A 26,866-nucleotide genomic window follows, 5' to 3' on the forward strand; every position below is an offset into this window, starting at 1 on the left:
CACAAGCTTTCGGAGCTGCAAGCCCCTTCTTCAGGTGAGTGGGAATTCTGTCCACAAACAGAGCATATAAAGACACAAACTCAATTTACATGAATAATGGTTGGAATGCGAATACTTACAACTAATCAAGTCTTTAAGAAACAAAACAATGTGAGTGGAGAGAGCATCAAGACAGGCTAAAAAGATGTGTATTGTTTCATCACTAATGATGTGTATTGATGTGTAGTAAGTGAATAGTCATGAGACAATACACATTTTTTTAGCCTGTCTTGATGCTCTCTCCACTCACATTGTTTTGTTTCTTAAAGACTTGATTAGTTGTAAGTATTCGCATTCCAACCATTATTCATGTAAATTGAGTTTGTGTCTTTATATGCTCTGTTTGTGGACAGAATTCCCACTCACCTGAAGAAGGGGCTTGCAGCTCCGAAAGCTTGTGTGGCTTTTGCTACCAAATAAACCTGTTGGACTTTAACCTGGTGTTGTTAAACTTCTTACTGTAAATATCCAGGCCATTAATTGAGCAAAGCAAATTGTAGCAAGAGGCAACTGAGTCTCTAATTGACTTAATTTGAACCAAGCACTAGAAGAGTTTAAAGAGGCAGGTAAGTAGGTTAATAATAGTACCTCATTGGCTGTAGAGCACAATAGGATGCCCTGAGGCTGTGAAAGACACCATATGAATACAAGTCTTTTTTTTAAACTGTATCACTCTGGTTGACTTGCCCTCTGATTTTCCTTCTCACCCTCTCAAAGGAGAAGGACCTCAGCTGTCTTCAACTCTGTTCCCTGATGACACAGTGTGTATGGAAAATCTTGGGTGTTTACGCATTTATTTCTTAACTATGGACGCCTATTTTAATGTCTGATCTATTTTTAGCTCTGGCAGAATCATCATTAGTGATTTTCATGGCCAATAATAACATCACATTGTTTTTTTTAAATCCACAACACACTCCAATGAGCGTTGAAAATCTGAAATTAAATCATGAACTGTTTAAAGTAAAGGATAGGTAGGTTAATTGTCCGGTTTCATTAGAACCGCCATGGTCAGTAGCAGAGCTCATTGACAGGACTGTAAGAGGTCAAGATTGTCGAGATGATACAAAACAGCAGGCAAAATGTGTTTTTTATTCTTTCATGGGATGTGGGGATTACTGGCATAGCCAGCATTTGTTGCCCATTTTCAATTACCCTTTTTGATTTGATTTATTATTGTCACATGTTTTTTTTTATAGATAGAATCATAGAATCCTACAGTGCAGAAAGAGGCCATTCGGCCCATCGAGTCTGCACCAACCACAATCCCACCCAGGCCCTATCCCCACATATCCCTCTGACCCCTCTAACCTATGCATCCCGGGACACTAAAGGCAATTTAGAATGGCCAATCAACCTAGCCCGCACAGTTTTGGATTGTGGGAGGAAACCAGAGCACCCGGAGAAAACCCACGCAAACACAGGGAGAATGTGCAAACTCCACACAGACAGTGACCCGAGCCGGGATTCAAACCCAGGTCCCTGGAGCTGTGAAGCAGCAGTGCTGACCACTGTGCTACCGTGCCGCCCTTGTATTAGCATACAGTGAAAAGTATTGCTTCTTTTGCACTATACAGAGAAAGCATACTGTTCATAGAGAAGAAAAGGAGAGAGTGCAGAATGAAGTGTTACAGTCATAGCTAGGGTGTAGAGAAAGATCAACTTAATGAGATGTAGGTCCATTCAAAAGTCTGATGGCAGCATGGAAGAAGCTGTTTTTGAGTCGGTTGGTACCCGATCTCAGACTTTTGTATATTTTTCCCAATGGAAGAAGGTGGAAGAGAGTATGTCTGGGGTGCATGGGATCCTTGATTATGCTGGCTGATTTTCCGAGGCAGCGGGAAGTGTACACCATGTGAATAGATGGGAGGCTGGTTTGAGTGATGGACTGGGCTTCATTCACGACCCTTTGTAGTTTCTTGCGGTCTTGGGCAGAGCAGGAGCCATACCAAGCTGTGATACAACCAGAAAGAATGCTTTCTATGGTGCATCTAAAGAAGTTGGTGAGAGTTGTAGCAGACGTGCCAAATTTTCTTAGTCTCCTGAGAAAGTAGAGGCATTGGTAGGCTTTCTTAACTATAGCGTCCGCATGGAGGGGCCAGGACAGGCTGTTGGTGATTTGGACACCTAGAAACTTGAAGCTTTCGACCATTTCTACTTCGTCCCCCTTGATGTAGACAGAGGCATGCCCTCCACCACACTTGAACTGAGCTTAGGCATTTCAGTGTACAGTTAAAAGGCAACCACATTGCTGTGGATCTGGAGTCACATGTAAGCCAGACCAGGTAAGGATGGCACATTTCCTGCCCTAAAGGGCATTTGTGAATCAGATGGGTTTTTATGACAATCAACACAGTTACTATTTCTAAAATTAGCTTTCCATTTCAAATTTTATTAATTGGTGTTAAATTTCACCAGCTACCGTGGAGGGATTTGAACCCATGTCCCCAGAGAATCGTCCTGGAATACTAGTCCAGTGACATTGCCACTGCCTCCCCCAGTTTAATGTAAAAACTTAAAATAAAGAGGTGTAAATCACAGTGCGAAATACAAAGGTAATTTTGGCCTGCTGTTTGCATTAGAAAGAGAAAATTCAATGTAGCATTTTCCAGCAATGTTGAAGATTGCAGTAGGATTACAAGAAAATTTGACAGTGCAACCTGTAACTGTTCCTTTCAGACGTTTCACAAGACAATGATGCTGAGAACACCCCAGTGATTGATGATATGATTAAAATCGTGGGATCTGCGAAAAACTACGGGCCCACACATGATGAGCTGAAAGAATTGCAGCGCAGAGAGGCAGATGAACGCCTGGCCAGAGAGGCTAGTGAACTTGCAGAGCGGGAACGCAGGGAGGCAGAAGAAGCTTCAGAAAAACTAGCACGCTGGGAGGAGTGGGTAAGTTAGGGAAACATGCTTGAAGATGGAACATTCTGTCCAGTTAGGATAAGGGGCAGCACTTTCATAAATGTTGACTCTGCCCATTCCTCTCTTTCTTTTCTAACAGTTCAGTTGTCACGCCCTTTATAATATATTCTAGATCTTTTCTCTAATCTACTGAAGATTGATGGAATTGACAATCTGATGCGCATCAATTGGACGCGAGGCTCAAAGCTTCGGTAAAAGAAGGCTTTTATTAACTAACAATGGAACTATCAGAACTTTAACACACTATCCCAGACTGAAGGGGTCCCGTCCGAGCAGGGGGTCTTATACCTCTCCCAGGAGGCGGAGCCCGACTGGGATGTGCCACAACAGTAACAATCACAGGTGTATCAATCCCACCCTAGCCCAACAACAACATTAGTACAATCCCACAGTAACCTATATATATTCCCATAGTGCTGGCCAGCCCTGGCCCAGTACTATCCAGTGGGAACCAACGATGGTTCACCACATTCACCCCTCCTTTGAGAACAAAGGCCGCCGGGGTACGAAAACAGACTAAAATGTCAACAGATTATAAGTTCAGACGGTCTGGAGGACCGCACCGTCGTTGTGACCTCCTCAATACCGGCGGTGACACCGGAGTAGGCACTTGCAGTGGCGTTCTCCCCAAAACGGCGTCCAGCTGTTCTCCCACGGACTCACAGGCCGGTTGACCCTGATGAAACGGTAGTGCAGGGGATCCTGACACATTCTGCGGTGGCGACGATCTTCAGGGCTCAGGCAAGCTGTGCATTGGAGTAAAACTGTTAAGCACTGGTCCCGGTGCTGTCCGTGCCACGTCCGGGGGAGAAATAAGGGATAAGGGATTCGTCACTGGGGGTATGGGAGCGACAGGAGTTGCTACGTCCCCTGCGGCCGCCAGGTCTCGAATCGAGACTGTGTCCTCTCGCCCGTCAGGATATGCCACATAGGCATACTGAGGGTTGGCGTGGAGGAGGTGGACCTGTTCGACCAAGGGGTCGGACTTGCGGGCCCTTACATGTCGCTGCAGGAGGACGGGTCCTGGGTATGTCAACCAGGCTGGTAAAGATATCCCCGAGGACGACTTCCGAGGGAATGAGAACATCCTCTCGTGGGGAGTAGCATTGGTTGCCGTACACAGGAGGGAGCGAATGGAGTGAAGCGCATCAGGGAGGACCTCCTGCCAACGGGAGACTGGAAGGCCTTTGGACTTCAACGCCAATAGGACAGCCTTCCAGACTGTAGCATTCTCTCGTTCCACCTGTCCGTTACCCCTAGGGTTGTAACTCGTGGTCCTACTAGAGGCAATCCCGTATGAGAGCAGGAATTGCCTCAAGTCATTGCTCATGAACGACGAGCCCCTGTCGCTATGGATATAGCTGGGGTACCCGAACAGGGTAAAAAGATCACGGAATGCCTTGATCACCGTGGCAGCCGATGTGTCCGCGCAGGGGACAACAAACGGGAACCGGGAGTACTCATCTATTATGTTCAGAAAGTACACGTTCCGATCTGTTGAGGGAAGGGGGCCCTTAAAATCAACACTCAGCCTCTCGAAGGGGCGAGTGGCCTTGACCAAATGTGCCCGGTCAGGTCGGTAAAAGTGCGGTTTGCATTCCGCGCAAATCCGACAGCTCCTTGTCACCGACCTGACGTCCTCCACCGAGTAAGGCAGGTTGCGGGCTTTGACAAAGTGGTAGAGCCAAGTGACCCCAGGATGGCACAGGTCATTATGGAGGGCGTTCAAGCGATCCTCCTGCGTAGTAGCGCATGTTCCGCGCGAGAGGGCATCCGAGGGCTCATTGAGTTTCCCTGGACGATACATGATATCGTAGTTATAGGTGGAGAGTTCAATTCTCCACCGCAAGATCTTGTCATTCTTGATCTTGCCCCTCTGCGTGTTGTTGAACATGAACGCCACGGACCGCTGGTCCGTGATCAGGGTGAACCGCTTTCCCGCCAGGTAATGGCGCCAGTGTCTGACGGCCTCCACAATGGCCTGGGCCTCCTTCTCCACCGCCGAATGCCGAATTTCGGGGCCTTGGAGGGTGCGGGAAAAAAACGCGACGGGCCTGCCCGCCTGGTTAAGTGTGGCGGCCAGGGCGAAATCAGATGCATCGCTTTCCACCTGAAAAGGGATGGATTCGTCTACCGCGTGCATCGTGGCTTTCGCGATGTCGTGTTTCAATTCCTTGAAGGCCAATTGGGCCTCTGGCGTGAGTGGAAAAGTCGTGGACTTAATAAGCGGACGGGCTTTGTCCGCGTAGTTGGGGACCCACTGCGCATAATAGGAGAAGAAGCCTAGGCATCTTCTCAGTGCTTTTGCGCTAGCGGGCAAGGGAAGTTCAGCAAGGGGGCGCATACGGTCTGGATCAGGGCCAATGATCCCGTTTTCCACCACGTATCCCAGGATGGCTAACCGGCGCGTACGGAATACACACTTCTCCCTGTTGTAGGTCAAATTCAGGCGAGATGCAGTGCGTAAGATGTTCTGGAGATTTGTGTCATGGTCCTGCTGATCATGGCCGCAGATGGTGACATTATCCAAGTACAGGAAGGTAGCCCGCAGCCTGTTCTGGTCCACCATTCGGTCCATAGCACGCTGGAAGACCGAGACCCCATTGGTGACACCAAATGGAACCCTAAGGAAATGATACAGACGACCATCCGCCTCAAAGGCCATGTATTGTCGGTCCTCTGGGCGAATGGGGAGTTGGTAGTAGGCGGACTTAAGGTCTATGGTGGAGAACACCCGGTACTGCGCAATCTGATTGACCATATCAGATATGCGCGGGAGAGGATACGCATCCAGCTGCGTATATCGGTTAATGGTCTGACTGTAATCAATGACTATCCGGGGTTTGTTCCCGCTCTTGACCACCACAACCTGTGCTCTCCACGGACTAACACTGGGCTGTATGATCCCTTCTTTGAGGAGTCGCTGAACCTCAGATCTGATGAAGATCCGATCCTCAGTGCTGTAACGCCTACTTTTAGTAGCGATGGGCTTGCAGCCTGGTACCAGATTCTGAAATAAAGAGGGTGTGGTGATCTTTAACGTAGAAAGATTGCAGGCGGGGCGCTTTGGACAATTTGGAGACTGCAGCTGTTCTCCCACTGTCAGCGAAGGGAGTGGCCCACCGTACTGTAGGATCACACTCTTCATGTGGACCATAAAGTTTAGTCCGAGGAGAATTGGTGCGCAAAGATGCGGCAACACAAGGAGCCTGAAACGCTCGTAAATTGTGCCTTGCACTTTCAAAGTTACCACACAACGTCCTAGCACAGCGACAGACCGGGACCTTGATGCCATAGAGATTGTCTGTTTGGCAGGTTGAATCTGGAGTCCACACCTCTTCACCGTGTCAGGGTGGATAAAGCTCTCAGTGCTCCCGCTGTCAAACAGACAATAAATTGCATGATCATTTACCTGTATATCCATCATCGAACAATCAAGCCTGTGAGGCTTAGCCTGGTCCAGGGTGATCGACGCCACCGTTGGTCCGTGAACGTCACTGCAGGCAGCTGAGGTCGATGCTGAGGGCCCCTGCTGGTCGCTCATGGTCATCGTCGACCAAAATGGCCGCCCCCATGAATCGCACATGGGTGAGGGCTCCAAACGTAGCGACCCCTGGTGGTCATCCTCCTCCGACTCCGTCGACCGCAATGGCGTCGTCCTGGACTCGCACGTGGACGAACCCCGCGAGGACTTCGACGACGATGGTGATGATCCCCGTTCCGAAGAGTCACAGGCCGCACTGCCGTTCCTGGGCTTCGATCTGCACACCTTCGCATAATGCCCCTTTTTACCGCATGCGGTACAGACTACCGCTTTAGCGGGACACTTTTGTCGTGTATGTTTGGCTCCTCCGCAGAAGTAGCACCGCGGGCCGCATGGGGCTGCAGCCGTCGTCTGGTCCACATGGGAGCACGCCATAACACTGCACTTCAAGCCCGAGGGGCGAGGAGGGATTTGCGACTGCTCCTGCCACGTTGTCTCCACGTGGTCCTCCGGATACAGGACCAAGCTCTTCGAAGCCGCCTCAAGCATTTCAGCTAATTCCATGGCTTGGGTCAGGTTGAGATTACCCTTTTCTAGCAGCTTGAGACGGATGTATGAAGACCCGACCCCGGCCACAAACGCATCTCGGGCGAGGTCGTACATGCTCTGCTCAGCCGACACAGCTTTGCAGTCACAGCCCCTGGCTAGCTGCAAGAGCTCATTGGCGTAGTCCTCCATGGTTTCGCCCGACTGCCGACGTTGTGTAGCGAGGAGTTAACGAGCATGGATCTCGTTAGGAGGTTTCGTATAGCGCTTCTTTAGAAGCTCGAGGGCCTTCGGGTAAGTGGTGCCCGCACGGATCGCGAGGTAGACTGTGTCGCTTACCCTCGCATGGAGGACCCGGAGTTTGTCATCATCTGTGGTGACCGCTGCGGAGGCTGCTAGGTAATCTTCAAAACACTTCAGCCAGTGGTCGAAGGTGTTAGAAGCGCCCACCGCACGTGGATCTAGCGTCAGACGTTCTGGCTTAAGGATTTGCTCCTTACTCTCCTTTCTTTTTTTTCTTCCGTCGAGAGTTTAATTTTAGTTAATAAAATTGATGCGCATCAATTGGACACGAGGCTCAAAGCTTCGGTAAAAGAAGGCTTTTATTAACTAACAATGGAACTATCAGAACTTTAACACACTATCCCAGACTGAAGGGGTCCCGTCCGAGCAGGGGGTCTTATACCTCTCCCAGGAGGCGGAGCCCGACTGGGATGTGCCACAACAGTAACAATCACAGGTGTATCAATCCCACCCTAGCCCAACAACAACATTAGTACAATCCCACAGTAACCTATATACATTCCCATAGTGCTGGCCAGCCCTGGCCCAGTACTATCCAAGTGGGAACCAACGATGGTTCACCACACAATCAGTTCCTGAGAAAATAACTGCTTGATACGCTTGTTAAAGTTTTATTTACATTAAGTTTATATAAATGTGTATGTGTGTTTATAGCTAAGAAATAAGAACAGGAATAGGCCACCTGACTCTTTGAGCCTACTCCACCTTTAACATCATGGCTGACCTTCTACCTCAACTCCACCTTCCAGCAATATCCCCATATCCCCTACCTTGTCTTTGTGTTGAAAAGTAATTGTCTATGCTTTGTTAATGCAGAACAAGCGCCTGGAGGAGGTAAAGAGACAAGAACAGGAATTTCTTGAAGCTCATTCGGTTCCACTACGAAATTATTTAATGCAGAACGTCATGCCTACACTGACGAAGGGGCTGATTGAGTGCTGCAAGATCAGACCCAATGACCCAGTGGATTTTCTGGTAAGAGAAAGAAAATATTGATTCCCTTGCCGCCACCCCCTCAACCTTTTTAATTATCCTCCGACCATAGGACTCAAAACAACACCATGCAATAATTTTGATCCGTGACAATATTGCACTTATGGTAATCAGTACTGATACCAGGTCAGGATCATTGTGAAGGGTGAAACGTCCAGTTTTCCATCCCAGTCTGCAGCCAAGGCTAACCTCCCACAACTGTGACTGGCTAAACAGACATTGAAAGAAACAAGAGCTGTGAAGCAAGTATTTTAACATGTTTGATTTTAGTACCAAGCTTCCTTAATGCCAACTACAGCGATACACTTTGCTCTGTCCAACACTGCAATTAACTACATGAATGAAACCCTCATCAATCAAACCAGCCTCCCATTCATTGTGTTTACAGTTCCCACTGCCTCGGCAAAGCAACCAGCATAATTAAGGACCCCACGCACCCGGACATTCTCTCTTCCACCTTCTTCCGTCGGGAAAAAGATACAAAGGTCTGAGGTCACGTACCAACCGACTCAAGAACAGCTTCTTCCTTGCTGCCATTAGACTTTTGAATGGACCTACCTTGCATTAAGTTGATCTTTCTCTACACCCTAGCTATGACTGTAACACTACATTCTGCTCTCCTTTCCTTCCCTATGTACTACGGTATGCTTTGCCTGTATAGTGCACAAGAAACAATACTTTTCACTGTATACTAATACATGTGACAATAATAAATCAAATCAAATCAAAACTTTAGTCTCTTCTGCTGAAGAGGACAGATATCAACAGTACTCTGTTGAAATCTCACAGAAGAAATGTAAGCATTTTGTATACTTGTCCATTAAATATCATGATTGCGCCACATTTCAAAAACATAGTTTGGAATCACTGGATAACAATCAAGATCAATGGTCTCGGGTAATATCCCCCATCTGTAGTCCTGTTGTGCTACTCTCGCCCCACATCTAAAGCAAATAGTAGTTTCTCTGCAGCGATCTGTGCCCCGACCCCCAACCACCATCCCACCATCAGTGGGATCAGACAATACAGCAAATTCACAAATCTGCAGTTTTAAAAGGTCATGATGTGGAGATGCCGGCGTTGGACTGGGGTAAACACAGTAAGAAGTTTAACAACACCAGGTTAAAGTCCAACAGGTTTATTTGGTAGCAAAAGCCACACAAGCTTTCGAAGCTCTAAGCCCCTTCTTCAGGTGAGTGGGAATTCTGTTCACAAACAGAGTTTATGAAGACACAGACTCAATTTACATGAATAATGGTTGGAATGCGAATACTTACAACTAATCAAGTCTTTAAGAAACAAAACAATGGGAGTGGAGAGAGCATCAAGACAGGCTAAAAAGATGTGTATTGTCTCCAGACAAGACAGCCAGTGAAACTCTGCAGGTCCACGCAACTGTGGGCGTTACAAATAGTGTGACATGAACCCAATATCCCGGTTGAGGCCGTCCGCGTGTGTGCGGAACTTGGCTATCAGTTTCTGCTCAGCGACTCTGCGCTGTCGTGTGTCGCGAAGGCCGCCTTGGAGAACGCTTACCCGAATATCAGAGGCCGAATGCCCGTGACCGCTGAAGTGCTCCCCAACAGGAAGAGAACAGTCTTGTCTGGTGATTGTCGAGCGGTGTTCATTCATCCGTTGTCGCAGCGTCTGCATAGTTTCCCCAATGTTTCCCCAATGTTCCCCGAGGCATGGTACATTGGGGAAACTATGCAGACGCTGCGACAACGGATGAATGAACACCGCTCGACAATCACCAGGCAAGACTGTTCTCTTCCTGTTGGGGAGCACTTCAGCGGTCACGGGCATTCGGCCTCTGATATTCGGGTAAGCGTTCTCCAAGGCGGCCTTCGCGACACACGACAGCGCAGAGTCGCTGAGCAGAAACTGATAGCCAAGTTCCGCACACACGCGGACGGCCTCAACCGGGATATTGGGTTCATGTCACACTATTTGTAACGCCCACAGTTGCGTGGACCTGCAGAGTTTCACTGGCTGTCTTGTCTGGAGACAATACACATCTTTTTAGCCTGTCTTGATGCTCTCTCCACTCCCATTGTTTTGTTTCTTAAAGACTTGATTAGTTGTAAGTATTCGCATTCCAACCATTATTCATGTAAATTGAGTCTGTGTCTTTATAAACTCTGTTTGTGAACAGAATTCCCACTCACCTGAAGAAGGGGCTTAGAGCTTCGAAAGCTTGTGTGGCTTTTGCTACCAAATAAACCTGTTGTACTTTAACCTGGTGTTGTTAAACTTCTTACTGTTTTAAAAGGTCACATTGCTGGAATGTCCACTTATTTTACCTGTTCCCCTTGTGACATAATGTAAAAATATGAAGGTATACCTAAACATAAAGGTATAGCGGGCTCCTCTCTCAAAGTTTAGGTTTCCGATCAATGTTTTCTAAAACAAGTGATCAGACAATCATATTACAAGTAAAGATTTGCCATGTCCTACTTCAGTTACACCTCTCTTAAATACCCCTGCATATTTTAATTCCCACTACCCTTATACAGAACTGATCAACCTTACTAATATGTATTATATATTTATTTTCAAGGCTGAGTACCTGTTCAAGAATAATCCACAAATTGAATGAAGAGAAAAAAGAAGTTAAGTTGCTTCCAGCCATCAAATAGATGTTCAAACCAGTTCTGATAAAATGCAATGATTAGGACGGTGTATTTTTAAATTGTAGATGAGGAACAGAAATTGTAATGGAAATGTAATTTGTGCTGTTAAAATAAATCCTGCTTATATATATATATGAATAAAGAGATGCACATTCATTTGTACTCTTACAATGCAACACCTTTGTATTATTCTGACCTTAAAAAGAAATCCTATTCCTCCATTGAAAAATGCAGCATTGGCCTTTTGGATTATCATTAGGCTATGATTAATACAAAAAAAATCAAGTGTGAGCAATGATGTGTTTTTTTCAGCCAGGTTGAGAAATTAATGGGATTAATCGGAACAAGGATTCAAAGGTGGAAGTGAAGGTGTGGTGGAGTGAATCAGTAGCTGGAGATATGTCATGGTGAAAAGAGAACCAAAGGCTAGAACAACTGGAAATTGAAGACAGCAGTTATAAGTGAAGAGTTTTTGTCCCGGGGCTGATACAGAAAGAGGTAGTGTTTGGAGTGGGAATTAGGGTGTGGGTGTAGAGTGATACAAATAATCAGAGTTGTCTTACCTGTGATTGATACCATGAGGTGTTATGATCCTTGGTCAGACCCAGGTCATGGGTGGGGATCCTGTTAGGGACCAATAACGTTTTGTTTAAAGTAGATAAAGTTTGAGTTTCAAGACGCTTACAAAAGTCAATAAAGCCGCAATATTCCACAAGTTTCAAACAACAATCTTTCAACAAACTTTACAAGTTCAGAAAGGTAAAACAATTTACTCTAACATTCAGGGTAAGTATGAGGTACATGTGAATTAACAGGTGAATTGTGGTCAGACACACACCAATGCGCACAACAGATGACAGATGCAACCAAACAAGATTTCATGGATTTCGCAACAACTTTCCCAGATGTTTGTCACATTGTGAGCCAACCAATGTCACTGAGACTTCATATTTCTCATAAAGGTTTCCAATCTCCCCCTTTCAAGATGTCTCCTCGGAAACCTCTCCAAATTTTGTCTCCACTCAGACATCTTCAATAATGACCCACCTCATAGGGTGCCTTCCGAGATTCCTTTCTTCAAGTACATGCAAGCTTCACTTTCCAAGTACAATTACAGATCTTTGGCCATTCCAAGCAGAACACCACTATTCCAAAGGGGTACTTTTGCCAACAACCCACAGTATGGAGTCTCCAATATTTGGCTGCCTTCTTGGATCTTCAGGGATTCTCTTGAGCCCACTTTGCTTAAGGTCTGCTCCCTGCAGCTCTCTCTTGAATTCTGAGCATATTTCTCTGCTCTTTTTTATTGACTTAATGGGACTTATTTCTATCCCCTGTCTTTCTCCCTTATCTGGTACTTTTCTTTGTGCAAGTGTAGGATGTTTCCAGCCGGTGCATGCACAGGAGACCCGAGGTTCATTAGGAACTGGAATTCCTGATCTCTGAACTTCAGACTAAGGTAAATTTAGGTTTCATCACAAGAGAATAGCAAGACCATGTGAGATGGCAAGGTCAAAGCAGATGGTCCCGAATAACGGTTGGGAAGTGTGAGATTAAGGGGAAACAGTAAATTCAGTGGAAAGAGAGCATGATAAATTGAGATGATGACTGAGACCATGAAATATTTTTCAGACAAGCACAAGCAAATAGTAAGTTTCAAATTACAATCCAAGTATCCAAGTATTACAATCCAAGTATCCAAGTGGGGTCTGATGTTGCAGTTGTATAGAACGTTGGTTCGGCCGCATTTGGAATACTGCGCCCAGTTCTGGTCGCCACACTACCAGAAGGACGTGGAGGCTTTAGAGAGAGTGCAGAGGAGGTTTACCAGGATGTTGCCTGGTATGGAAGGGCTTAGTTATGAGGAGAGATTGGGTAAACTGGGGTTATTCTCACTGGAAAGACGGAGGATGAGGGGTGACCAAATAGAGGTGTATAAAATTATGAAAGGGATAGATAGGGTGAACGGTGGGAAGCTTTTTCCCAGGTCGGTGGTGACGTTCACGAGGGGTCATAGGTTCAAGGTGAGGGGGGGGGAGGTTTAACACGGATATCAGAAGGACGTATTTTACACAGAGGGTGGTGGGGGCCTGGAATGTGCTGCCGGGCAAGGTGGTGGAGGCGGACACACTGGGAACGTTTAAAACTTATCTAGATAGCCACATGAACGGAGTGGGAATGGAAGGATACAAAAGAATGGTCCAGTTTGGACCAGGGAGCGGCGCGGGCTTGGAGGGCCGAAGGGCCTGTTCCTGTGCTGTATTGTTCTTTGTTCTTGTTCTTTGTTCTTTGTAGCAGCAGAATAACTTGTATAAAAACAAGATTGTTAATTTGCTACGTCTCTGGGTGTGATTTGTTTAACAAGACAGCGCAAGATGTTGACCCTTTATTAAAGAAATAATGACGACATGTGGAAAAATGTTTCCTTCACAGGGAATGGTTAGGTTCTGGAAACGCACTGCCTCAGGTGGTGACAGACTCAATAGTGAATAGAATAGAAATCTTACAGTGCAGAAGGAGGTCATTCGGCCCATTGAACCTGCACCAGCAACAATCTCACCCAGGCCCTTTCTCCGTAACCACACACATTTTTCCTGTTAATCCCCCTGGCACTAAGGGGCAATTTGGCCTCGTCAATCAATCTAAGCAGCACGATTTTCGGACTGTGAGAGGAAACCGGAGCGCCTGGAGGAAACCCATGCAGACATGGGGGAGAACGTGCAAACTCCACACAGTCACCCAAGGTTAGAATTGAACCCGGGTCCCTGGCGCTGTGAGGCAGCTATGCCACCGTGCTGCCCACTAATAGTGGACTTTCAAAAGGGAATTGTCTGATGAGAAAATAGTTGCAAGGCTGCCAGGAAAGTTGGTTTGGATTGGTTGAATTGCTTTTTCAGAAGGTGCTAGTAAGGGAAGTGATGGGCTAAATGGCCTCCTCTAAGACTGTGCCCAGCCTCTGCATGGGTTTCCTCTAGGTGCTCTGATTTCCTCCTACAGTCCAAAAGTAGGGGCGGCACAGTGGTTAGCACTGCTGCCTCACAACACCAGGGACCTGGGTTTGATTCCCGGCTTGGGTCACTGTCTGTGCAGAGTCTGCACATTCTTCCCATATCTACATGGGTTTCCTCCAGTTTTCTCCCACAGTCTGAAAGATGTGCTGGTTAGGTGCATTGAACAAAGAACAAAGAAAATTACAGCACAGGAACAGGCCCTTCGGCCCTCCAAGCCTGCACTGACCATGCTGTCCGACTTAACTAAAACCCCCTTCCCTTCCGGGGACCATATCCCTCTATTCCCATCCTATTCATGTACTTGTCAAGACACCCCTTAAAAATCACTACCGTATCCGCTTCCACTACCTCCCCCGGCAACAAGTTCCAGGCACCCACTACTCTCTGTGTAAAAAATCTGCCTCGTACATCTCCTTTAAATCTTGCCCCTCACACCCTAAACCTATGCCCCCTAGTAATTGACTCTTCCACCCTGGGAAAAAGCTTCTGACTATCCACTCTGTCCATGCCTCTCGTAATCTTGTAGACTTCTATCAGGTCTCCCCTCAAACTCCGTCGCTCCAGTGAGAACAAACCAAGTTTCTCCAACCTCTCCTCACAGCTAATGCCCTCCATGTCAGGCAACATCCTGGTAAATCTTTTCTGTACCCTCTCCAAAGCCTCCACATCCTTCTGGTAGTGTGGCGACCAGAATTGAACACTATATTCCAAGTGCGGCCTAACTAAGGTTCTATAAAGCTGCAACATGACTTGCCAATTTTTAAACTCAATATCCCGGCCGATGGAGGCAAGCATGCTGTATGCCTTCTTGACTACCTTCTCCACCTGTGTTGCCACTTTCAGTGGCCTGTGTACCTGTACACCCAGATCCCTCTGCCTATCAATACTCTTAAGGGTTCTGCCATTTACTGTATATTTCCTATCTGTATTAGACCTTCCAAAATGCATTCCCTCACATTGGCCGTGCTAAATTCTCCCTCAGTGTAACCCGAACAGGCGCCGGAGTGTGACGACTAGGGGGTTTTCACAGTAACTTCATTGCTGTGTGAATGTAAGCCTTACTTGTGACACTGATAAATAAACTTAAAGTGAATCTATCCTATCCCCTTTAACGTTGCCCAAAACGTAACCTTTGCCCAACTCGTATTTGCCCCCCCCCCCGGGGGGGGCTAGTGTGTGTGTGTGTGGCGTTGCTGCGCATGCGTGCAATTGGCAGCCCGACCAGGGTGTTCCTGGAGGGAGGGCTTTTGCGCATGCGTAACCTAGGAGGCTGTGGGGGGGGGGGGGAGGGGCGGAGCGCCCACGCTCGCCCTGTGACGCGTACCGCTCTCCCATTCCCTCGCGGCGTCCGTGGCGGACGCGGTGACGTAGACTGACGCCGCGCCGGGCACGTCGAGCCGGCTGGCGCTGGCTGCGGCGGGTTTGTTGTTTTTGTCCGTCTGTCGCCATGTTGGGAGCGGGCGCTTTGTTATAAAGGAGGAGCAGGGGAGGGGGTGGGGGGGAAATTAGAGAATAAAGGAGGGGGTGGGGGGGGAAAAGAGAGGGAGCAAGTGAAGAGGAAGAAATTTCAATTGGGTGAAGGTGGGGGAGAAAATTACACGGGCGAGGTGGGGGAGAAAATTTCCGAAAAGCGGTTAAATAATAAAGCTCGGGGCGCAAGGATGAGAGTGAACCTCGGCGACCGTTAGGGAAGGGGGAGTGGAAGTGGAACGGAGCCGGGCCGAGCCGAGCCATGCCATAGTGAGTACCGTGTGGGAGAGTCAGGGTGAACGGCGAGGGAAGCCCAGAGGCCAGGCCATTGTCCAGCTCACCCCACCCCGAAAGGCCAAGAGGCCGCCAGTCACTGCCGCCGCCGCCTTTAGGCCTCTCTCCCCCCAGCCAAACCCTGAGGGGGGGAGCTTTCATTCCAATTTATTGTTGAGTTGTCGCTTACTCACAATAAATGGCCGTGTCACTCTGCATTTCGTCCATTGCTTCCCCTCTGCCGGCCTGCTTGGAGAAGCCTTATGAAATTACAATATTTTAAATCAATTTGTTTGATACGGTTGTTGATATTTAACATGGTTTTATCCCTCTGCCTTTAATATCATGTATTTTGAATGGTTGACCGGATTTTGTAACCGAGGTTATGGGGAATCCTTCAAGCCACGTTTTCTGATTTAAAAAAAACCCCAACCTGCTTTATATTTCCCACTTAATAGTTTATAAAGCACAATTGCCAAAATTCTACCTGTTGAAATGTTATTTTCTTCCCAAGCCCCTTGTTCATGTATCAGAGCACACCCCCAGCCTAGTGGTAAATTGTATAATTAATGTTGATGTAATCAAAATGGGGATCTCTACCTTCTGACATGTTAAAAGGATGACCTTGGTAAGCAACTTTAATTGAAACCAGTACGGCAAGCAGTGCTATTTTGTGCCATTTGGTGTTGCTTAGAAAACATTCATTGATAACTAATTTCAAAAATGAACTTGCTTCATTTGGGGAGCATAGAGAAACTTGCCTTTTGGCAGGGGAACTTAATCACTTGAATTTGAAGGGGGGCAATTTTGAATTAACAAAGTATTTTGCATGTTTACTTTGTTTAGAGGGAGTATGTGTATGATAGAGATGCCGGCGTTAGACTGGGGTAAACACAGTAAGAAGTCTCTCAACACCAGGTTAAAGTCCAACAGGTTTATTTGGTAGCAAATTTGCTACCAAATAAACCTGTTGGACTTTAACCTGGTGTTGAGACTTCTTACTATGATAGAGATGGCAGCTATGCTTTTATACTTGGTGACGCTATCTGGGAAGCCAACCTGCAGTGGCAATTTGCTGTCACATCTCGTAGGGTGAAGTAGAGGGGGGAAAGGAGATAAGGTCGGAACTGAATTTCACAGTAACTTCATCGCAGTGTTAATGTAACCCTTACTTGTGACTAATAAATAAAACTTTAACATGGGCTCGAAATTGCCTGAAGGACAGAGAGCAGTGATATTTCTCAGGGTCCAGTATTTAGGCCGCTATCCCCTCCTAAAATACATTACCTGAATTTGGGGATACAGAGCATCATTTCAAAATTTTTCAGATGCACAAAACACAAATGTAGTAAGCAATGAATGAGGTGGTTAGTAATGAACTTCAGAAATGCATAGACAAGTGGATGAAATGGACACGTGGCAGACGAAATTTAACTCCGATTTGCTTTGATAGGAAGAATGAGGATAGATAATGATGCAGTTTTGCAGGGGCTGCAGAATTAGTGACTTGGGCTGAATGTATCCAAATCTTTGCAAATGAAAATTCAGGGTTATTAAACTAGTGCTTGAGTCTCGCTTTTATTGATATAGGCACAGAGTGCAAAAGCAAAGAAGTTATGCTAAAACTTTATAAAACAGTGGTTAGGTCTCAGTTGGAATATTGTGTTCAATTTTGGGCACTGTACTTGAAGTATGTGCTTTGAAGAGAGTGTGGAAGAACATAACTTAAGTCCTTCATCCCCAGTTCATTCTAGTTATTTGGAGAGCCTGGGCTTGTTCTGCTTAAAGCAGAGAAGGTTAGGAGGTTAGACAGGTGTTCAAAATCATGAATGGTTTTGCTACAGTAAATACAGTGGCATAACTGATAACCAGAGGATATAGATTTAAGGTAATTGGTAAAAGGATCAGAGGTGGCACAAGGAAATTTGAACAGTGATTTGTTGTAATCTGGAATGCACTGCCTGAAAGAGTGATGGAAGCAGGAGCGGGGGACGAGTTAGATAGCTCTACCAAAGTGACAGCACAGGTCCAAAGTGCCTAATGGCCTGTTCTGTATGATTCTATTATCTTTTATAACGGGCATCTTAATGATGACCTTCTTCATTGAATGTGACTACTTTAAAATGTAGGATATTTTGCATAGAAGTTGTAAAAGAAAATGGTGCTGGGGTGGAATGTACAAGAAGCCAGAGTTGGAAGAGCATAAAACTCTTGGAGGTTTGTATGGATATCAGAGGTCACAACGATAGGGCGGGCTGAGGTCATGAAATAGAACACTTTTAAACTGGAGATGTTGGATGTCTGAGGTTGGAAATTGTGGGTTAGGATACAGACAGCAGATTTTTAACAGCTGAAGCTTATGAAAGTTGGAGATTTGTGTTGGGGATGTAGGGTCCAAACCTCAATTTGGGTGTAAGTAGCATTCCGAAGTTCTGAACAGCTGGTTGGTCTCAATTTGGTGGTAAAGATGTCAATGAACTTCTTGCACTGATGGGGGAGGGGGGGTGGTGGTGGTGGCAAGGCAAATGGTTTGTAGCACAAAACAGTGCCAGGCTTATTCAATTCGATGATACTAGAGTAGTATGTAGTTTTGGTAGGTGACATTGAGGCCTAAAAGTGCTTGTGGTCCAGACAGACGGGGCAATGGTTGGCTAAGCTCGTTCTGCACCAGTTATGTTCAAGTGTTTTGTCTGTTGAATTTGAGGGAGTACAGACAGACCATGCCAAGTGGGACATGCATGATCAGCCTATTTACTCGTAAAACAGTTTTTTAAAATGAGAAATGACTGATGCACAGAAAATGCTGATGGCCAAATAATGAATAAAGGTTTGGAGATCCACTGGATATAAACAAATTCAAAATTTTAATGAGTTATTAAAATTGTATGGACTGTCATTAAATAAATTCAGCCAGAAAGTTCAATCAAAGACTTGATAATGAATTTATCATATGCTGAAAACACTTGGAAAATTAATATGTATAGGTGTTTTTATTCTTTTGGCCATCAGCATTTTCTCGTTTTTAAAAAACTGTTTTATGAGTAAATAGGCTGCGTTGTTTCCTAATTTAGTTTAATCAATTTTTAATTTTTCCTGCAAATATTTCATCAGTGAAATCATGGTATGGATTTTGTAAAAATGAAAGTGAAATGTCCTATTAACTAGTGCTTGGAGAAGGCAACGTCTTAAGAGGAAACCAGAGACAGTCCAATTTATTGTGACTGCATATAATTTGTGTGATTGTGTGCACTGATTATCTCCTGCATTATTATACAAGTAAGACTGAGCAGTCATGTGTAAATATGATTGTGAAAAATATCCATGTGGGCTCATTGTGTTCAGGTTTCAATAAGATTCGTACGGATTTAAGTGAATTTTTAAAAGTGGAGCTGGGGAAGAAGGAAGCATTTTTTTCCTTATCTATTTATGGTTTTACATTAAGTTCTAATATTCTGAAACTCTGACAACTTGTGTGCATTGACATTAGCTGTGGACGTCCTTCAAGAAGAGTACGATTCGGCAAAAATGTTGCTTCTTCACTTAAGGCATTACTTATTGAGTTTTTTACACACAGATTAGAAGCCTCAGTAGGAGGGTTCATAATTTCCTTTGTGTCCTGAAGCTGTTGAATTTACAATCAAAGCTACTTTGGTTTGGGTGGTCTAATTCATTAAAGAGATCAGTTATGATCTAATTGGCACAGCAGACTTGAGGGGTCGAGTGCCCTACTCCTGCTCTTAATTTGTATGTCTGAATGGGTTAGGGAGGTGCCAGATTTGATTTTGATCAAGGCTAAATTAGTTTGTTGTTCCTAGATTGGGAGTAGAAAAATTACAAGTAGTCTTGTCATGTCTAGCTAGGGAAAAGGCCATCCTGGATTTCTGCTCTTCAAAGTTACCCATTAATCCCATTGGAGGTGAACTTGTTGATGGAATTGGTTCTGATGTTTGAAATATTTAAATTGCCTGTTAGTACATTCACTGTGCAGACTTGCAGATGAAAAGTGAACAAGGCACTGGAGGCTGTCTGGTTCCTTTGGACCCAGCGAGGCAGCAGCTTTGGTTGAGATGGGAGAAGATCAAGTTGGCAGGAAAAGGAGGGAAGAAACTAAAATGTTTCATTTTAATTTGTTGACGTATAGGTCACTAGCTTCCTGTCTGGCTTTTCTGGTTAGAGGTGAGTAGCTGAGCTACACTGGCAAGGCTTCAGGTTTGAATCCTCATCTGTACTGTGACAATCTCCATACTCTTGGATCCGGTAGGGTAAGAATTAATTTTCTAGTTACACAAGAATGACCACTTTAATGGCACAGACCAGAATCTCTTTACAAGATGTTCATATCTTCAAGAGCTGAGAAAATTGCAAGGACAAGGTGCTAGTTTTTGTTCACAACTTGACTCTTTCTTGATATGAGTTTTGCATGAAAGGATGATAAAATCCAAAAAAAGTTTCAGTCTTGTTACAATTAATGAGGTTTATAAGATTATATTTTTGGACTTTTGCTTTCAATTTACGATAAAAGAACCATGTGACCTGTTGAAGTCTGCCTGGCAGTAAGTGATTTGATTAGAATAAGGCTTCCGTTGTCTTACTGAGAGGAAGATGCAAGGTATTTGCACTTGGAGATACTGGTCTCTTGAATTTACTCGAGCCTCCCAAAGTCCCACAAAGGTGGTGTTGGTATCAGGTTGTAAACAGTTGCACTGTCAATTTACTTCAAAGATGAAACAACATTGGGAGGAAGGATAGGTAATTAGCATTTCGATCTGAATGAAAGGTTATTGTGTTTCATGGGGAAGAGGGCAGAGGAAGCCATTTTTGTGATCGGCTTAACAGTCTTCCCTACGAAGCAGTGAACATCAGAGATAGCAATTGTTTGTGATCAGCAGAGAGAAAATGCTGAAGTATAAACAGAAAATGCTGGATAAACTCAGCAAGTCTGGCAGCATCTGTGGAGAACGAAACAGTTAACGTTTCAAGTCCATATGACCTATCTACAGAATTGAGTAAAAAGGCTGCTCGACTTTGCTAGCTACCACATCCAGATGCGGGGGGGGAGACAGTCTTTAGTTGAAGAGACGTATTCAGCAGCCTTCTACTGATTGTGGGAGATTTGTTTTGGCTTGGCCAGGGTAAAAAAGCATAATCAGAACAGGCGTTATTGCTGGTGGCAGATTTACACGCTGAAGACTGAGGAAAGTGCCTGGAGATGGTCACTTGAAATTACTACTTGGCGAAACTGATTCAGGAACCCATTGGAAGCTGGGGAGTAATTGTGGACTGTTGTAAAAAGGACTGATTCCTTGAAGTGTGATGAGTATACAAAGAGAAATATCACTGCTTTAAATTTTATTAGTGTCACAAGTAGGCTTACATGAACACTGCAATGAAGTTACTGTGAAAATCCCCTAGTCACCACACTCCAGCGCCTGTTCGGGTACACTGAGGGAGAATTTAGCACGGCCAATGCACCTAACCAGCACGTCTTTCGGACTGCGGGAGGAAACCGGAGCACCCGGAGGAAACCCATGCAGACCCGGAGAACGTACAAACTCCACACAGTCACCCAAGTCGCTAATTGAACCTGGGTCACTGGCACTGACGGGCAGCAATGCTAACCACTGTGCCACCGTGATGCATATACCCCTTGTGATTTTTAAGTTGCCTACAAAATGTTTCATCAGTGTTTTTGGTCCTTTGTAACAAAAGTTTTACTTTGTGAAATGCAATGTCATTCTTTCAGCTATTAACTGGAAGGTCACATTTCTTAAGTTATTGGTCTTTCTGGAAATCATAACACCCTCAAATATGACCTTTGCACATGTTCATAAATAGTTACTGGAGTGCTCTTCTGAACATCAGATTTGTGTCATGTGAGGCCATGTGGGAGTGTGACTGTTGTGCATGACAAATACCAGGCACCAGCTTGCTTCAAGTAGCGATGCGCCATGTGTACTCCTAGTATAATAGTGACATGTGTTTCTAATTTCTGGCTTGTCCCAATGGAAGGGTTAATTGTACTCTTGGGTAGTTTTTATAAAGTAACATTGTTTGGGTTCATTTGCCCATGTTAACGCAAAACATTCTGCATGACTACAATGATATGATCTCGGGTTTGCCTTGCTCAGTGGATGATGATCAAGCTGCGCTTTGCTGAGGCAGGTTTTATCTCCAGAAGTTACATGAGGTTTTGTTGTACAGATTAATTCAGGCTATTGACTAGTCCGGAGAAATGATTCCTGTCATGGATTTTAAGCGAACCTACCACAGTTCTGAAATTAAGTATTAGTTAAGGTGAGGATCTCCTGACCGTGAGTTGCAAGCATTGTTAAGAGTGAAGGCATAAAAACAAAGTGTTGGCAAAACTCAGCAGCTGGCAGATCCCTCCCTTAGGTTCCAAAGAATGATACTGGACTTGATGATAGCTGCTTCTTTCTCCACAGGTACCGCCAGACCTGATTTTTGCCAGCACTTTGTTGTTTCAAATTTCCAGCATACCAGTGTTTTGTTTTTTATTGAAGAATCAGGGCATGGTAGGTTGAGGTGGTGGGGAATAGCTGAGGAAAATAGCTATTTCAGAATAGCTGGTTTTGAAAGTGGTGTCATCGGAGACTGAAGAACTGATGGAAAAACTTGAGTATTTACAGGGAATAGGGAGGGAAGAAATTAATCCAGTGGGTTGTTTGATTCTGTGATCTTAAAATAGATGTTAGAATTGGAGAGAGAAGTCTAGGGAAGTGGCAGGTAGGGATGAACTTCGAGTGAAAATGAGAAGTACAGCCACTGGAAATTTCAAGATCGAATTGAAAGCAGGGTTGCACACATCAGTAGTGTAATTAAGTTTTAAGGGAGGTGGCCAAAATATGATTAAGTTGCTGAATATTTCTAGCTTTCTGATTTTTTTTTTTGGTTCAGACTTTGTTTTTACTCTTTGTCTGTAATATAGGATTATGTACTCTTGAGTTTGGAATGAGCAAGAGGAAATATCACTGGAGTGACACATTATTGTCAATCAAGTGGACATTTTGAAAAACATGGAGATATTGGAGCTGAAAGTAATAAACGGGAGTGTCCACTAGTGAAATTAGAAAATGATTTGGGTATCTCATTTTTAAATAGTCTTCAGTGTTTGTATTTTGGACGTCAGGGAGTAACTATGCTGAATGTTCCATCAAGAGAATGAGTACTCTATGTATTTGTGTAAAGGTTGACCCAAAGACTTTTGGCTTAAAGAAATTTTCCTTGTACTTCGTGTAAAAGTCAGCCCTAATTTTTTTTGGAATCAAACTCTGTTTTGATTATTAATTTTCCCTCGACAATTTCACAGCCAATCAGCAAGACTAATTTGCACCACATAATCTGTCTTGATTCCTTTGAGAAAGAATAATAAGTACACAACTCAGTTTAAACTGGAGGAAAATGGTAGATTGGATTAATGAATATTGGCAAAAGAATTGTATTATCACTGGTGGAGCCATTTAACTGTGCCCTCAGAATCAAAAGATGGTATTTTAGAATTCGCAGCCAGTATTAGGTACAACAGATTCATGAAAAGGCAAAATTGGTACTTGTCAGAAAATGAAAATTTCACATCGGCTAAAATCATCAAATCCACTGTTTTGTCATCCAACGTTAAAGAATGGATATTGATTGGCCAGCTTTAGGAATATGGATGAAATATTAATGAACTGCGCCAGGCCAAGATGAGTGGAAAACCGTCCTTGTAAAGACAACTGGCTATTAGAAGATACGGTTCACAGTGGTTCTGTCTTATAATTGAAGCCCATGGTGATATTCAAGCACAAAGTTTGAGAAATTTCAGAAAGGCATTGTCGTCCATACTCACGAGAAAGGCTGGGTGGATGAAGGCAGTTGCAAAAATTGGTGGGAGAAGTGTGGAATTTGAGATGAGGTGGACTACTGAAAGAAAAATGTTTGTTCATCTGCCACATGTTCAAATTCCACCTATTGACAATGTAGTCTGTGATAAGAGAATAACCAACAACAACTTTGCCCTTATTTCCAACAGTCAGATTAGTGTTGATCAGCCCTTGAATGTATATATCAATAAACCTCTCGAGGACAGTATCTGAAAGACGTGGAACAAGGACGTTGGAAGGTGAAAAATCATACACTAAAGGCGGAAATATGCCAGCACCCTCAACATTGTGCCAATGAGTCATAGACCATGGAATGAACTGTAATCCCAATATTGTCAAAAAATAACTTCTAAAATGTGGAATATTGAAAGTGCTCAATGATAGAGGGTGATTACTTGGGAAATTATGCCAAAGTCGGCTTCCTAAGTTTGCCGTAAAATATTGGGGTCTCAAATTTGACACTTATACAAGTTTTTGTATTGTTTTTATTCATTCATTCATGGGATATGGGCTTCGCTGACTCGACCATCATTTGCCCATCCTTAATTGCCCTGGAGAAGGTGGTGGTGAGCTGCCTTTTTGAACGATTCTATTTATGTTGTGTAGGTACACCCACAGTGATAGGGAGGGAGCTCCAGGATTCTGACCCAGTGACATTGAAGGAATGGCAGTATGTTTCCAGGTCAGAATGGTGTGTGGCTTGGAGGGGAACTTGCAGGTGGTGTTTCCATGCTGCCCTTGTTCTTTTAGATGGTAGCAGTTGTGGTTTTGGCAGGTGCTGTCTAAGGAGCGTTGGTGAGTTCCTGCCTTGCATCTTGTAAATGGTAAACAGTGCTGCCACTGTGCATTGATGGTGGAGGGAGGGAGTGAGTGAATGTTTGTAGATGGGGTAACAATCAAACGGGCTGCTTTGTCCTGGATGATGTTGAATTTTTGACAGTATTGTTGGAGCTGCACTGATCCAAGTAAGTGGAGAGTATTCCATTGCACTCCTGATCTATTGGCCTTAAATATGGTAATCATTGTAAAGCCCATAACCTTGCATGACTTTCTTCATTAGTTCTAATAGAAAGCTAAAAAAAATACAAGAGCTATCATGTAGTTGTGCTGTTCTGTCTCTGAGGATCCTCTGTTTTATCCTGTTTGAGGTTTTTGACTATCACAGATCCATGCTTGTTTTTCTAATGTTGATGTGAAAATTACATTCACATATCCTACTACTATGGCAATGCTTTGCAAGTAGCTGCAGATGACATCCTTTACATTTATATACAACCTTAAAATATAATCGTACAACACAGTTTTTATAAGATAATTACTTTTGACTTGCTAATAGGAATGCTGGCTGTTGCCAATGTTCTTTGTGGTTGTGCATCAACTCCTTTTGTTTTCCATTGTGCTTGCACCTTCTGTTGTGATCTTGCCCCACCTTGCCAGCTGGTGTCAAGTTGACTCGCTTGGAGAATATTTTGGGCAAATATGTTCACCATCAGATAATTTTTTTGATGTGTGCTGGATGAGTAATCTTAATATAGACTGTTGTTTTACATTCAATGTGGCAGGTTTCCTTTGCTGGTCATTGCTGTTTTTGTGCTTCCATGTTTTGTGAAACTGTTCCAGTGCACACTATACCTACCAGTTTTGCAGAAATCTCAATTAAATATGTTAAATTGATTTTCAAGGGCAACCTGTATTCTGCTCATTGGCTATATTAATTTATAAGCTATTTTTCTGTAAAGATATGCTGCCATATCTGTACTGGATACAGTAATAAATTGTGACACTCTTTTGAAGGAGTTCTGTGTCTCCGTGTGGGATAGATAATCTTTTTACCACTTTTTATATGCATGTGCCACACATGACAGCTGTAGATGGAAGCAAAACCAGGATGAGAAATATCTTTGTAGTTCAACATTCTTGAAATTCCAGTGAAATGACAGCATTGTAGACTTCAAAGTGTCTAACCTTAATTAAACCCGTTGTAAATGTTCACCAGTAGTGACTGGAAGAGGGAATTGCTCCATAAATGTCAAATTTTGTGTCATTTAGAATCAACCACTTCCCTTTGATATTCAGTGACATAATTACTGACTCTCCCATCATTGGCCAGAAACATAATTGGACCAGCCACAAATTTTGTGCTGCGTGAGCAGGTCATTGGCTGAGTATTCTGCAGAGAGTAGCTCACTTGACTCTCAAGGCCCTCCACCACATCCAAGGCAGAAGTCAGAAATGTGACAGAATCCTCCCCACTTGCCTGGATAAGAGCAGTTCCAGGAACCTCAGCAATATCTAGGACAAAACTGCCCACTTGATTGGTATTACCTCCACAACCAGTGCACGTTGGCAGCAGTGTGTACCATACAGCACCTACCAGACCTGTTCTCTGCCACCTTGAAGGAGAAAGGGAGCAGGCAAATGAGAATACCAAGTTCCTTTCCATGTTGTGCACCATCCGGATTTGAAAATATGTTGTTGTTCCTTCAGCATTGATAGGTCAAAATCCTGGAACTCTCCCTAACAGTACTGTGAAACAACTATCACCACATGGACTGCAGCAGTTCAGGAAGGCATGTAACCCATTGTCTGATCATAGGCAAATAGGAATGGACAATTGCCATCCCTTGAATGCACTTGGTGAACTTCATTGTGAAATGAAGGTACTTAGTGCTAAATATACTTATTGAGTTAAATCATTTTGATTTACTCACAGACTTTATAAATATAATTATTTGCTCCAACCTCACATGTCACAGGCAGTAAGTGTTCAATTGCTGTATAGTTTGACTTTTTTTTTCTGTTTTGTTCCACAGCCCTGCTGCAAATCAAGGATCTCTGCAGCCCCAGACACACAAACATTATGGTATTACATCTCCAATCAGTTTGGCTTCACCAAAGGAAAATGATTATGTACTTACTCAGAAACTCATTGAAGCATTGAAACCTTTTGGAGTCTTTGAAGAGGAAGAGGAGCTGCAGCACAGGTGAATCTTGCAGGAATCAGCCACAATTGGAAAGCTATTCAGCCCTAGTTTAATAAATCTTTGTTTTCCCTGATTTTCAGTCAAGTTTTCATTTATTAATTTGACTGGTTTTTATACACGGATCAGGGCAGAGGTGTGATACGCTCCTCCAGAAACATGCCCGGAGCTCTACCCATTCTTTTGACCATAATAAATTTTCAATTTCCACATACAAACACAATACTCTTGTCTGTCTGTAGGCTGGGAGATTTCTCTGGTAAAAGAGCACCTAGGAGATAATTCCTTTCAGCATTACCCACCTCTGTGCTTGTGACTGTCGA

At 44.3% G+C, this 26,866-nt stretch overlaps 2 protein-coding genes across 2 annotated transcripts in view; both read left to right on the top strand.

Moving 5' to 3' along the window:
* The window catches only part of ak7b (adenylate kinase 7b), a 57,439-nt gene extending 46,344 nt beyond the window's left edge, over window positions 1–11,095 (top strand). Inside the window, exons 16-18 of the mRNA XM_078234375.1 lie at window positions 2,719–2,939; window positions 8,119–8,277; window positions 10,856–11,095. Of these exons, the coding sequence (XP_078090501.1) occupies window positions 2,719–2,939; window positions 8,119–8,277; window positions 10,856–10,894 (419 nt within the window). The 3' untranslated portion in view covers window positions 10,895–11,095. The remainder of the gene's footprint in view (window positions 1–2,718; window positions 2,940–8,118; window positions 8,278–10,855) is intronic.
* A 4,233-nt stretch (window positions 11,096–15,328) lies between these two features.
* LOC144507304 (poly(A) polymerase beta-like) overlaps window positions 15,329–26,866 on the top strand; it is a 61,826-nt gene continuing 50,288 nt past the window's right edge. The window contains exons 1-2 of the mRNA XM_078234373.1: window positions 15,329–15,679; window positions 26,376–26,546. Of these exons, the coding sequence (XP_078090499.1) occupies window positions 15,672–15,679; window positions 26,376–26,546 (179 nt within the window). The 5' untranslated portion in view covers window positions 15,329–15,671. The remainder of the gene's footprint in view (window positions 15,680–26,375; window positions 26,547–26,866) is intronic.

Source organism: Mustelus asterias, chromosome 18 (genome assembly GCF_964213995.1).
Source record: "Mustelus asterias chromosome 18, sMusAst1.hap1.1, whole genome shotgun sequence".
Lineage (NCBI taxonomy): Eukaryota > Metazoa > Chordata > Chondrichthyes > Carcharhiniformes > Triakidae > Mustelus > Mustelus asterias.